General features: G+C 38.6%; 1 protein-coding gene across 1 annotated transcript in view; it reads right to left on the bottom strand.

The window, feature by feature from the left end:
* SHROOM3 (shroom family member 3) overlaps positions 1-14021 on the bottom strand; it is a 284376-nt gene that overhangs the window by 42733 nt on the left and 227622 nt on the right. The window contains exon 3 of the mRNA XM_063108523.1: positions 11679-11810. Coding sequence (XP_062964593.1) covers positions 11679-11810 — 132 coding nt within the window. The remainder of the gene's footprint in view (positions 1-11678; positions 11811-14021) is intronic.

Genomic DNA, 14021 nt, shown 5'->3' with positions numbered 1-14021 from the left:
ACTAGAGGGGGCCAGAGAGTGGAAACGTTTTGCTCTTGCTGTTTTGTTTTAAATAATCAGAAGCTGAAGCAAGTTCCTATGAAACAGAGATGCACACATGCCCAGCTGGAGATACAGGACACAGGAGGATGACACTCCTTAAAGACTCGTGAGGAAGCAGGAAGGGATGGAATACTAGTGTTCAGGTGGAGGGTAAGGCCAGTGCCACTGAGTTAAGAAGAAAGGAGCAGGTAAAGGGTAAGTGAAAGCTGAAGGGACTTCGCACTCAATTGCCTCTATTTTCATTATGAAGTCTATCTTAGAATAGACAAAAATGAGGGACTGGCATAGTGGTTTGGAACTCCAGGGGAATGCTAAATGAGGACTAGAAGGGTTAAAATTGATATTTTAAAATATTTAAAAGATATTTAATAACCCACGTGCCTGGATCAGGAAAAAAAAAAAAAAGGAAAGAAAAAAGAAATAAAACAAGGATGTTTAAAAGAGGGGAGACCAAATGAAATAATTCCTATAGTAAAAATAAAATAAGTGCTTTTGAAAGTAAGCCCCCGACTTGCAATGCCAAAACAGAAAAGGATACTTTATAAACTAGAAACAATGACTGCCTCTGGGAAGGAAAACTTATTTTCACTGTATTTCATTTTGTAACTTTTAAATTTTGTACCGTATATAAGCATTACCTGTTGAAAAGCAAAAATATTTTTAAAATGGCCTCCCACTTTGAAAATATAATTCAATGTACTTGAGATATCCAAAAAAGTCAAACAGCTGTTTACTGACTTTTTCAATGATGCAAATAATTTAATAAACATTCCTAAAGAGTACAGCATGCTTTTACATTTTGGGATCACTTTGATCTTTAAAAAGACAAGGAAATATTTTCCTGAAGTACATTACATCATGAGCTCATCAACAAGAGTCAGAAGATGATTTAATTTTAAAATCCAGCAAACTAAGTTTTGTGTGTGGGTGTAATTCAAACAAAGCCCTTTTGTTGCATTCCTAACCACAAACAAGGAAACTTAACTGTGTGGGATGGGTAGGCTGATGAAACTGGAATTAGCAAGTGACATGATGTCCTTCTTAGACAATTTTGTCCTAACACAGAGAGATTCAGAAATGCAAAATATTTTTCTTAAAAATCTACAATAAGCAGTTTAAGTATTTCAAGCAGAATTCGTTGACTGCCTACTATGTGTCCTCTACCTTGCTAAATTATAGTTGGAGGCCTGCAAGGTCATGAATGGCCTCAAGTAGTTTATAATCTTGTTCAGGAGACTCGGATGCAAGAAAAGGTATCAAACAAAGTCATAGTATTATTCATTCATTCAAAAAATATTTGAGTGCCTACTGAGTGCCAAGCACCATTTTAGGCAGTGACCAGTATTTTCTCACTTAACCTCTATACTATCTTAATGATACAGTACTATAAATAAAGAAAATGAGGTAGATAAGAGAGACTAAATAACTTGTCCAGTCACAAAGGTAATGAGTGGTACAGCTGACATTAAACTCAGGCATCTGTCTCCAGAGCCTGTGCTCTTAAGTCTAAGCAATGAGCACTATGCAATGAAGTGGGATGGGCAGAGTAGGGAGACAGGCAGTGAGCAAATACAAAAACAACGTATTTTCATATAGTTATAAGTACTCTGAAGGAAAGAGACCTGGGTAACAGCCTCTTGGAGAGGGTGGCATTCAAATCTAGACCAAAGTGATGAGAAATAGTCAACCATGCAAAGAGCTGGGGGAAGAATATTTAGCACAGAAGGAAAAATGAATGCAAAGTCCTGAGGAGGGAATGAGTTTGGGGTTTTCAGAGAAAGTAACAAAGCGTGGCCAGAGCCTTGTGAGTGAAGAACAGATAGTAGGAGACTCAGATCACATTGGGCTGCCTTGACTTTGGAGGCAGTTTGGATATGAGCACCAGAAATTCACGTGAATGGAGTCTGAGAAGGCTTGGTGGTAGAGCAGAACTTCAGATGACCTTGAGGGATTGGCATACTTTGGGCAAATGGAGAAGGAAGGTGACAATCATAACTTGGAAAATAAAAAATTCCGGAGTCCATCATAACAAGATTCTGGTCCACTGGAAGCCCCACCCCCAAAAGAAAAAAAAAGAAACAAACCACAATATATCAATATATTCTGTAAATTAGGTCTATTCAAATTAACAATTCAAGGATTTGGATGGAGGGTCTTTACGATATACTTACTGAACACTATGCGCTTAGCTGGGTAAGCATTGTTCCTTAAAGTTCTTTTTGTATGTCTTTGCTATTTTTCCCCCTATTTTTCCTCATCTACTTTTAAAATTGTAAAAAGTGGATGAGGAACTACTCATCTACTAGTATTTTTACTCCTAGTATTCTTTTAAATAAGTAATTAATTCACATGGTTCAAAAAAAGACCAAAGCCACTGTGAAGTCCTGCTCTCCATGTCCCTTCATCCCCACTCTTATTTCTCTTGTCCCCTTCTGCTAACCACTGTAATTTCTTGTGTATCTTTTCTAGTGTTTTGTTATGTAAATATGAGCAAATATGAACATATAATCTCATTTCATCCCTTTCACAAAAGGAACTATATTTGGTGCCCACCCCTTGTTTTTTGTATTTAATAATACATACTGGAAATCACTCCATATTAATACTTACAAAGTTTCCTTTATTTCCTTTTAGTTACCTAGTATTCCATTGTGTGCATATATCATATTTATTTCATCAGACCCTTTTTGTAGATATTGTTTGATTTTCAGTCTTCTGCTATTACAAATAATGCTGCAATGAATAACCATGTCCATATACTGTTTTCTATATATGTTGACATATCTGCAGAAATTCCTAGAAGTGGAATTGCTGGCTCAAAGAATAAATGTATTTGCAATTTTGATAGTTATGGCTAAATTGCCCCTTTCATACTTTAAAGAAGAAACAAACTCAATATGAACAATTAAGTGTCACTGTACAAGAAATTTGGGGGGGAATTATATCTTCTTTAGTATAGAAGAATAGATTCATATTTGAACAACGATACCTTTTTAGGCATTTCCTGTTTACAGGAAAAGATAGGCCCCACATACTGACAATAAAAACATACAACAATTGAAAACCAAGACCACATCAAGCTACGCTGACTGAGCTACACCCATAACATTGTTTCACTCACAGATCCATATGGAACTCTCTGGAATAAAGCTCACCCTGGGTTGAGATGTTTTTTACATGTTCACAGGAGACAGAAAAGCTCTCAAGAATTTTTTAAAAGCTGGAAGCAACCAGTATCTTCCAAAATATTAAAAAAGGTGGTCCTTGCCCTTTAATACACCATTGGCAAAGATACTATTTTTGAGAAATCCTTTAACCCTTTACAGCATCCCTAACCTCTTGTTTCTGTGACTATTTCTGGGCTCTTCAAGGCTATCCCTTAGATTTTTTGGAGTCACAAAAAATCTAATAAGTACACTTTTCCAAGGCTTTTATAATTGCCTCACTAATATCTGTGTCTTAAGGTGCTGCGGTGGGTAGGAAGGTATGCGTTAGGTAATATAATCTCATAGCAAAACCCAGTCCTTTCTGGAAAGAGAAGTCTCTTTTAAATGTCACATCCTGATAATATGCCCTGGGGACTTTTGGCTTTGACACCTGAATCACAAGTTAAGTGTGAGGTCTGCTAATATGCAGACATAAGACTCTAACACCAAAAACTGGCATAAAGAGAAAAACCCTTTTCTTATACCATTCCTCCACACCTGTCCCCAAATCCCTTTCACTACTAGTTTATTTCCTCCCCACCCTCCATTCCAAAACATTTTTTGAAGATTACATTTTATTAATTACCACACAAAAAGATTACCAGTATAAAAGAGAGGGACTAGCAATGGGGTAGGTGTTTTTCACTTAGTCACCAGGGGTGATGTCATTGTGTATGTTCTTTTTCTCAGAATTCCCCTCTTTCTACCCTCCCCTCAACTCTGGCACACACAGAGGAATCAGAACAGTCATCTGTTCTTCCTACATGTCAACATTTACATATAAATCATGGCAGAATTCGATGCAAACACTGTAATATCTATGATCTGTAATAGCATTCATCTTCATCTTTCATTAACTTTCAAATTCAATTAGAATAGAATAGAGTAGCATAAATAAAACAGCATAAACTCTAATTAGCAGTAAATAATTTCTGTTTCTCAACTCTCTATTTGAAAGCAGGCATTTTATTTGTTGGAGGAAGGTAGGAGGGACTGGTTCCTACTGATTTCTTCAGATATCAGATATTAAGATTTTAGAATTTTTTTTTTTGCCTTACAGTATCTGGCTAAAGCTTAGAGTGATTGACACAAATCACTTCCATGCTGGTTTGTTATTATTTTCCACACACTGACTCTCACAAATCTCAGAGAGGCTCAGAGAGCCGCAGAGAACTAGAAATATTGTTTGTGCCCCTAAATTACTACTGATTTTTGGGAGAAGACATCTGGGGGCTTTCCCAGAGGACTCTTGTTGGAAGACAAATCAGGAGCAGCTCAGCAGGGCACAGTAAAAAGATGTGTGTGTGGTCTCTTCTCCTCCACCCAGTGGACTGAGTGAGGGCTGAGGGGTGGCAGAAGAAGGAGGCTGCACCACCACTACTGCTGAAAACCCTCCTCCTTAATGTATAAACTCACAGAAGATTGTCCTTCGATAGTTTAAAGGAGTCCAAATACCAACCAAAATATTTCAAAATCAAGCTAGTTAATGTTTATACAATGCTAAAGAATAAATTAAGTTGCATTTGTCAAAACAAATGAAGAAAGGGTTGTGTTTTTCTGTGTGTGTGTGCAGCAATGATTTCTTCTAAACACTACTCCATTGAAAAAAACAAACCTCTAACACTAAACAAACTGAATTCTCTTTTGGAGTACGTCTGACTCATTGTGTTATGTTTTTCTCTTCTCTATTTCACTGTCTTCCTACTCACTGAAAGGAAGAGGCTACAAATAAGACCTTAAACAGTGATCAAAAGAAGAATCTATATTTTAAAATCACACTGGAAAAGAAATTCTCATTAAAATAAAATTTCCAAATATTATCAGAACCTGAATTAAAAGAACAATTAAGGTTTTAAGGCAGAGCTGCTGAAAACATAGAATACTTACTCCAGATCCTCAATTCCTACCTGCCAATATTTCCATAATAAATTTTACAACAAGGAGGAATTTAACCACCACAACTGCTGACACAGAACCTGACAGTTGGGGAGAACATAATTAAACTCAGAAGAATGCTCTCTTATTCACTTTCAGATGAAAGAATGCCAAATAAAACTTGAAAAACCAGCCCTGTGATCTCTATATATACATGTGCATTTTATAATACAAGAAGTTCATATTTTCCTTTTTACCTTTTATATGGTATAACAATAATAGAATGAATGCTTATTATAATAATAAAGTAAATATTTAAGTCAGATGAATCTGGAACATTACCATGACTGTTGCATCTACCTGTGCTTTTCATATCATATTTTCTTTTAAGTAAAAGCATCCCTAAAAGCAAGCATTGGCATTAGGCATTAACTTAACCAAAATTTTGAATCAAGATCATATAAGGATTAAAGCTGAATTCAACTTACTGCAAATAAGGGAAAAGATAAACCACTTAAACCTTCAATTGTGATGGAGCTAAATAATGTAAAATTGGCAATCTCAATCTTCTTTTCATGTATGACTAAAAGTTAAATAAGTATATCTTTTCTTTAAAAATTGACAATATACCCACAGGTTCCTTTTCCTGTTTTTTTTTTTTTAATAGACTTTATATTTTAGAGCAGCTTTAGGTTCACAATAGAGCTGAGCAGAAGGTACAGAGATTTACTATTTATCCCCTGCCACCCACACACATACTGAACATGGCTAAGGGAAGAATTTCGGAGCTTGAGGATACCTCAACAGAAACCTCCAACACTGAAAAAAATGTCAGAACAGAATATCCAAGACATGTGAGACAACTGCAAAAGCTTTAACAGGAATACCAGAATGAAAAGAAAGAAGGGAACAGGAGAAATATTTGGAACAATAATGACTGAGAATTTCCCCAAATTAATGTCAGACACCAAACCACAGATCAGGAAGCTCAGAGAACACCAAGCAGATAAATGCCAGAAAAACTACATATTATCTTCAAACTAGAGAAAGTCAAAGATAAAAGCCTGAAAGAAGCCAGACTGAAAAACACCTCACCTATAGAGGAACAGAGATAAGAATTACATCTGACTTCTCTTCAGAAACCATGTGAGAAAGAAGATAGTGAAATGAAATATTTAAAGCATTGAGAGGGAAAAATCACCAACCTGGAATTCTGTACCTTGAGAAATTATCCTTCGAGAGTGAAAGAGAAATAAAGACTTCCTCAGACAAACAAAATTGAGAGAATTTGTTGCCAGTAGACCTGCCTTGCAAAAAATGTTAAAAGAAGTTCTTTAGAGAGACGGAAAATGATATAGATCAGAAACTTAGATCAATATAAAGAAAGGAAGGGCATCAGAGAGAGAAAAAGTGAGCATAAAATAAAGTAAAAACTTCCTTTTCTTTATACAAATATTGGCAATGAGAATAGAGAGGAAGTTGGCTACTAGTACATAGGTTCGTAGCCATTCCTGTGAGAAACAGAAATAGTTACTCTGAAATTCCCCACAGAAAAGGGAAGCGAAACCATGAAGTATACAACACAAGGCATTTAATGGGATAAAAAGCCACTCTAGATAACACACATCATAAGAAAAAGGGCAACTGTATTTATCTATATGAAAGAATGGCAGAAAATTCCCCAACAGAAATATCAAGAGTACACTGAATCATGAGAGGTGCTCAAATAATGAGAATTCTTATGACAATTTAGAGAACCAGGCTTAAACTTAACATGTAGTTAGTTACTTTTCTTTCTAAACAGATACAGCTCATCAAAAAATCACCTGTTAAAAGCTCATCAGTTGACAATCCTGCAGTGAAAGATTCTGAATCTCATTCTAACACAGTACTAGACTTACCTTGTGGCAAACAGAAACATCCTGGAGAGCAACCCTCTGGCCAATCAGCTGTCATATTCAGAGTGGAACAAAGAGCCATTTCACCCACTACTGCTCTTTCCGCTCCTTCCAGGGTGGTAAAGGCTTCCCAACAATTCCATGTACCTCCAGTTAGACAGCCTGAACCTCCCTGAACTTGACGAGCTTAGTGCAAATGGGACGGACTCAACCCCAGTCACCTCTGCAAATTGGCCAATTAAAATTCAATTCCTGTTCTATTAGAAGAAAGATGAGAAGGTGACCCTTAATAACTTTTCCCGAGAAGAAACAGCTTCTTGGACACAGGTTAGAAATGCCAGAATTCTATGTTGTGGGCAGGAGAGAAGCAAGGAAAATCATCTGCTGATAAAATGCATCCAATTGAAATCAAGAAGTTTCCTTAAACGATCTTCTCTGCTAAACCCATGCCCTCCTCCACATGCAAAAATGCCACTGTATGCAAAAGTGTGGACTAATTGCTTTAAGCTTCCCACAGTTTGGGAGGCTCCTGAAGTGGCTGTTCTATAATGACATCTCACCGAGGCTTTCTAAGGCACACCACCCTGAGAACACCAAGTCAGCAGCACGGGGACAGAACAGGGTAGTGCAAAGCACCAGCAGAACCAACTTTGCTGCTCAACTGAGAATGAATCAGGAGTCAAACCCTGAGCTTCTATTGTCCATTCAGCTTGATTTACTTGACGGAGCACAAATCACCATTTACGGGCAAATCCTTAATCATTAGATGAGACAGGCATTGTAATGATGGTGGTGACAGGTGGTGGAAGGTGAGGAAGGAATATGAGAAGTTTATGGAGGCAAGCACCAGCTTGGAAATCTACCAAGATTCTAGTTTTAAGCTAGAACACTGTGTCTCCACCAACTCACTGAACTACCCTTACCTGAGGCTTGACAGATTTTAGATAGAAGCTTCTGCCAAGATAAGCTAGATCATAAGAATTCCTAATGGTATGTTAGAAAAGAGAAATCAGGGTCTAAGCAGAAAAGGAAGGATGGGATTGGATCTGTGAGAATATTAAGCCCTGGGCCACAAAAAGCTTCTCTCACTCTCTTTAATCTGATTGTTTGGCTGGTCCCTGTACATACCTTGGGGGGAGAGCTTCTCCCTTTTGTTCTTTCCTTTTTCTTATTAATAAGTGAGAAAATCCTTTCTGGCTTTTTTTTCCATGAGGAAGGATCTATATATACCTGTAACCCATTGGACTTGGAATTGGTTAATGCAGTGACCCCTGTACTTTCCAATTCCAAAATCACCATCTATGCCTCTGTGATCCATCACAAATTAGACTTGCTCAATGCCCACCACTAATCTCCCACCTCAACACTTGCATGACCCTAGGAAGATGATAAGCACATCACAGTCTGCTTTTTCTATGTGTAAGAACAAGATGCCAGCATCTCACCCACTTCCATACTTTAAAATGGTGTTTAGACCATAGCCAGCTTGAAAGAGCTCCCAATGGTCAAAGCTGGAACAATTTGAGAGACAAAATAAATAACAGTAGTATAGGATTATAACCCACAGAATAAAATAAATATGAAGGAGTCCTTACCGATACAAATCAATAGTTAAATAAATACATACATAAGTGGGGTAGAAAGGACAGCTCTTCTTTACAGAAAAATTCCAATTAATAAATGTAGAAGGAATGAAAGAAATACAGAATTGTCATTAGAACGTTACACTGATAGTTGTCACAGGCAATATGGACAAATAGATGGTAAAAAATCAGTAGAGAAAGCTAGAGGAGAAACAGGATATTTGCATAGCTTCAAAGTTATCTCCCCCAAGGTATTTATTAATAACTAAGAGACAAATAGTACCTTTACAGTGGAGAAACCTGGCAGACAACACCATAACCAAGTAATCAAAGTTACCATCACCAGTAATAAAACATCAACATCATATAACCCCTAATATGACACACTAAGAAGGACACATCACTTCTGTGGTATTCCTACCAAAAATGTGTAATGTCAATCTAACCATGAGAAAGCATCAGACATCCCAAACAGAAGGCATTCTTCAAAAGTGCCAAGGCCACAATAGCCAAGGGAAGAGTGAGGAAATATCACAGATTAGAGGAGACTAAGGAAACATGACAATTAAACACGATGTACAATCCAAAACAGAAAAGGACATTAGTGGGGAAAAACGATGAAATTTGAATAAAGTCTATAGTTTATAAAGTCTTAAAATCTCTAGTATTACCAATTACTAATGCTAATTTCCTGGTTTTGATATTTGTTCTACAGTCATAAAAGATACTAACTTCAGGGAAAGCTAGATGACAAGTGTACAGGAAATCTCTGTACTATTTTTACAACTTTTCTATGAGTCTAAAATGAATTCAAAACAGAAAAAACAAATAGGATTTAGGATGTGAGTGGAATTGGATGAGAATCCAATTTCCTAGTTCAGTCCCACATCAGTAACACTTGAGTTGTAGAGTGAGTCATGAGATGGACTATTTTAAAGGCCAATGATATATTTTTTAGAGAGGAAATTGCCTGCCCACTTGCTCCCTTCTGTTGTCCCTTCATACAGACATAATGCTGTTGGCCAGTTTTGACCACGCTGATGGGGACAACTGCAGCTTGTTTTAAAGACAATATCTTTGTGGTTAGGATACCAAACAGATACGTAGCTAGGTTCATTTGTTTCATTCAATTTTTAGAGATTGTTTTATAAAATATTGCAATTGATACAAGCTCAGACCCAGGCCTGTATGAGTCCAGTGCTCATGTCAGTCAGTCCCCAGTCAGTCGCTGTTCCTCCTGCTTTTTCCAACCTGGCTATTGGCCCTGCAAAGATCCCCAAGTGCCCCATGGCAGAAACTTAGCAGTCACTCTAATGTTTTTTTCTCCCTTCCCCCCACTGTAGTCTGCTATTGATTCTGCCTCCTAAGTTCATCTCACATCTGCCTCATCTCTTGTCCCATCACCACTGATTTAGTTCAGGTCTTGATCATTTTCCTCCCAGGCTAGGGCAGTAAGTTGCTACTTACGACCTTCTGACCTTGAGTACTTTGGCTCTGACACTAGAGTAACTTACACAGCCCAGTGGACTCGTGTTAAAGAGAAGGCCCCGATTCTCTACATTTTGAAGATCCTAGGATGTTAAAGGGAATAGTGATAACCTTGGAGCTTCTGCCTCTTCACGCTGTCCCTGGGAGCAACCTTGCCAGCTGGTTCTCTCTGAAAATCTCACCCTGTTCCTACCTTGACCCTTGGTCACCAGACAGTTGGCATCTCTAGACCTTTGATATGCTCAAACTTTCTTTGAATCTTTTCTTCAAATATAATCTAACAAAGAACCTTAATGTAAACAGTAGATACAAATGTTATTTTATTATATAAAATATAACAAATTTTCATGTATATTTGCATGCCCACATACAGATAATCAAAATATGAAAATTTGGATTTGCATAAATCCAAATGTATAATGTTTGCTTATTTATAATGTAAGTCAACATGTCTATATGAAAGAACCCCACAAACTGATCAGGGTAATTGATGACAATGATAGCAACATCTGTTTGAGTATTATGACATGCTGGGCACAGTCCTAAACGCTTTAAAGGTATTAGCTCTTTCAACCCTTTCAGCAACCCGAGGAGGTAGATCAGTTATTGAACTTTTACACATTGGAAATGGAGAGACCTTAAATAATGTGCCTGCGGTTATACAGTGAATGGCAGACTCGAGGTTTGAATTTCAGGTAGTCTGTCCAGACACCATCTTACTCCCTGTATTATACTGCCTTCATGCTGGCACACAGATTTCTGTGATAATGACGAAGACGATGATGATAACAATAACTACAACAGCATTATACCACCACCTCACATTTATTTCTCACTTTGAACACCTATTTCATTGAGTTCCCAGTTGTCCTAGGAAGTAGGTTCTGTCACGGTTACGTTGAGGGACCAGAGTGCAGTGGCTGCGAGCTCAGCCATACTGCCTGAATTTGAAACCACCGCCTCCTGGTTGAATGCTCTTCTACGAGTGCAAACCACACAGGACCAGTGTGAGGATTTAATGAGACTGCAAACGCCAAGCCCCGCATACCACCTAGTATACTGGAAACTCTCAGGATCATCCACTCTCACACATGTAAGAAACTGCCAATCTTTACCTAGGCTAACATTATAATCTCAGGACTTTCCTCAATTAGGGATCACAAGAGAAATTTTAAATGAAGATCAGTTCAAAGATGAGTTAATCTTGCTATACACTTTAACACACTGCTTGTTTCCAAAGTGTAAAACATTGGTATATCACTTTGAGTATCTTAAATTACAGTTTTAAAACCAAGCATAAATGTATTATTAAAACAACATTTGAATCAAATGATTTGAAGGATGCCCAAATTACCTCCCAGGAACTTTAGAGTTCTTCAGAACCTAGTCTAGTGTGAAAATCCGTTAGGACTGTCATCCTTCTGAACTCTGAGCTTCTATCTGACCTCTGTGTTCTGCCCCATACCTCTCTCACCAGCCTGCATCTTGACCATGCTTGCCCCCAATTCCTCCTTCCAGCAGCTGAGCCACTTTTCTGAATGAGTTCTTTGTCTAAACTGCTTGGCACTGACCTCCGTGCCTCTTACCTGTGCTTCAGCCGAAGCTTAATCCCTCCTGACCACGCTGCTTTCCTGTGCTGGGAGTCAGAGGTGAGGTGCTCTGGGCTGAAGGAGTTAGAGGCACCAGTATCTGCATGGCCGGGATCTGCACTCGCATCTCTGTCAAAAATAGGAAAAGAAGAAGCTGAGCACAGTGGTGTTCTTGGGCAGGAGCACAAATGAATTTAACAACAACAAAGTGCATGAAAATGAACCCTGGAGCCAGAGCAAAGCAGCACAGCTAAGTGCAGAGTTCTAAACCTGCACCTAACAAAGTTCTCTGCCCTAAAGAAAGCAAAGCCACTACCAAGGATCTTCCTTTCCTGTCTATGTTTCTATGAAGCAATAAAGTATATTTCCCAATCTTAGAAAAACCCAGATTTTCTAGGTAAAGGGGAAGAAAAATACATTAACTGCTATGAAGATAAACTACCCTATAATTCAGCACTGGTAAATTGTGAAAAATGGAATCACTGAACTGTCAAACAATGTGGTTCCCTGAAACCACATTGCTCTGCTTCCCTTGTCAATTTCACTTGAAGTACCACACTCTCCAGTGCAACAACCCTTGCTGTATTCAGTGGGTGGTCGCTCAGAAGCACATGACAGCCCTTGAACTTGAACTATTTCAGATTGTTTAGATTCCACTGTGCTGGGAGGCAAGGCTTTTGTGTGTCCATTTAAATCCACCCTTCCACCCCCAGTCCCTAACACCATTCCTATAATCTTTTCCTCCTCACTCCCAGGGAGTCAGAGAAAAATTTTAAGCCCCACATCGCCAATGTGTTCCACCATGGGACCAGGCACATTTCTGGAGGCACCTCTTTAGGAGAGTCTCAGGTTCTGAATTTCCAAACACCCTGACTGCATTCTTTATGCCTCCTCTTTATCAGACTGTCCCCTGCAACAGGCTTTGACAAGGTTTTTGTCATCACCCCAGTTTGCTGGGTACCCGTGGTGTGTTTTCAATTTCCATCTTCAAGAATCTTTCTAAGCCTCTGAAATCTGACTGGCGGGCCTATAACCAGGAATCCGGAGAAGGCACACATGGGGCTGATTCTCCTCTGCACAGGCCTTGGCTAAAAGGGGATGAGATTACCGAACAGCTGTTAGCAATAAGCCCTGTCCATCTGGCCTTCTATTTCCTGGAACATAGAATGGAAGTGAAAGAGCTGGCTTTCTTAAATCCTAAGGCAAATAAAAGGATTTATTTTTGTTTTAGGGGGTGGGGAAGATGACCAGGAGGTCAACAGGGAATTTTTATTTCTAAGCTCAAGTTTTCATCTTTACCTTAGTTATATCTAAGCACCACCACTTCCTTCTGTATATTACTTTTCTCACTAAATTTAGGATTCCTGGTTTTGAAGCTATCCAGTATAATTCTAGACTAGATGTCTGAAGACTTGGTTGGGGTCATGTCACTGATGAACCGAATGGCACTGCACAAGAAACTCTGAGCCTAAGGCTCCTCCTCTGTGGTAAAGTGATGACAAGAAATAGTGTGCACAATGGTTAGGGGCCTGGCCTTGGAGTTGGAGTCCTGGCCCCACCCAACGACCAGCTCTGTGATTTGTCCTCTCTGTGACTCAGTTCTCTCATCTGTGAAATGGGTGCAAAGGAATAACCTCTTTCATAGGGTTGCTGAGAAGCTTAAACAAAATAATTCACATAAAACATTTAGAGCCTGGCACATACTAAGCACTCAGTAAATTAGCCATTATTATTCTATCTGTCTTGCAGAGTTGCTATTAAGTTTCTAGAGATGTATATAAACTGTCTAGCATACTGCCTACACATGTGTATTAGTCCATTTCTGTTGCTTTTAACAAAATACTTGGAACTGGGTACTTTGCAAGAAAATGAAATTTACTGCTTACAGTTTGAGGCTAGGAAGTCCAGAGTCCAGGAAACATATCTGGTGAGGGTCTTGGTGGTGATGACAGTGACACAGGATATCACATTGTGAAATGGTGGAACAGAAAGAGCAGAGAGCGAGACAGATTCTCCTCTCTCTTCTTTTAAAGCCCTCAGAACCATGCCCCTGGACACCATTTTTAATCCATTCACTACTGCAGGGTCCTACAATCCAATCACCTCTTCAAAGCCCCACCTTTCAATTACCATAATAGGATTTCCCACCCTCTTAACAGTCATAGTGGAGGCCAAGTTTCTAATACCTAAAACTTGAGGGACACAATTCAAGCTTCAGTGAGTTTTGGGGGGACATAAATCAGTCCACTACAACATGATATGTGCTTAGTAAACTATTTTCATTATTGTCTTAACTGTAGTATCTTCATTTTAGAGCTCCTTTCAGCTAAGATGTTATGT

This window comes from Cynocephalus volans, chromosome 9 (genome assembly GCF_027409185.1).
Source record: "Cynocephalus volans isolate mCynVol1 chromosome 9, mCynVol1.pri, whole genome shotgun sequence".
Classification (NCBI taxonomy): domain Eukaryota; kingdom Metazoa; phylum Chordata; class Mammalia; order Dermoptera; family Cynocephalidae; genus Cynocephalus; species Cynocephalus volans.
This window is presented reverse-complemented; position numbering and strand designations above follow the sequence as displayed.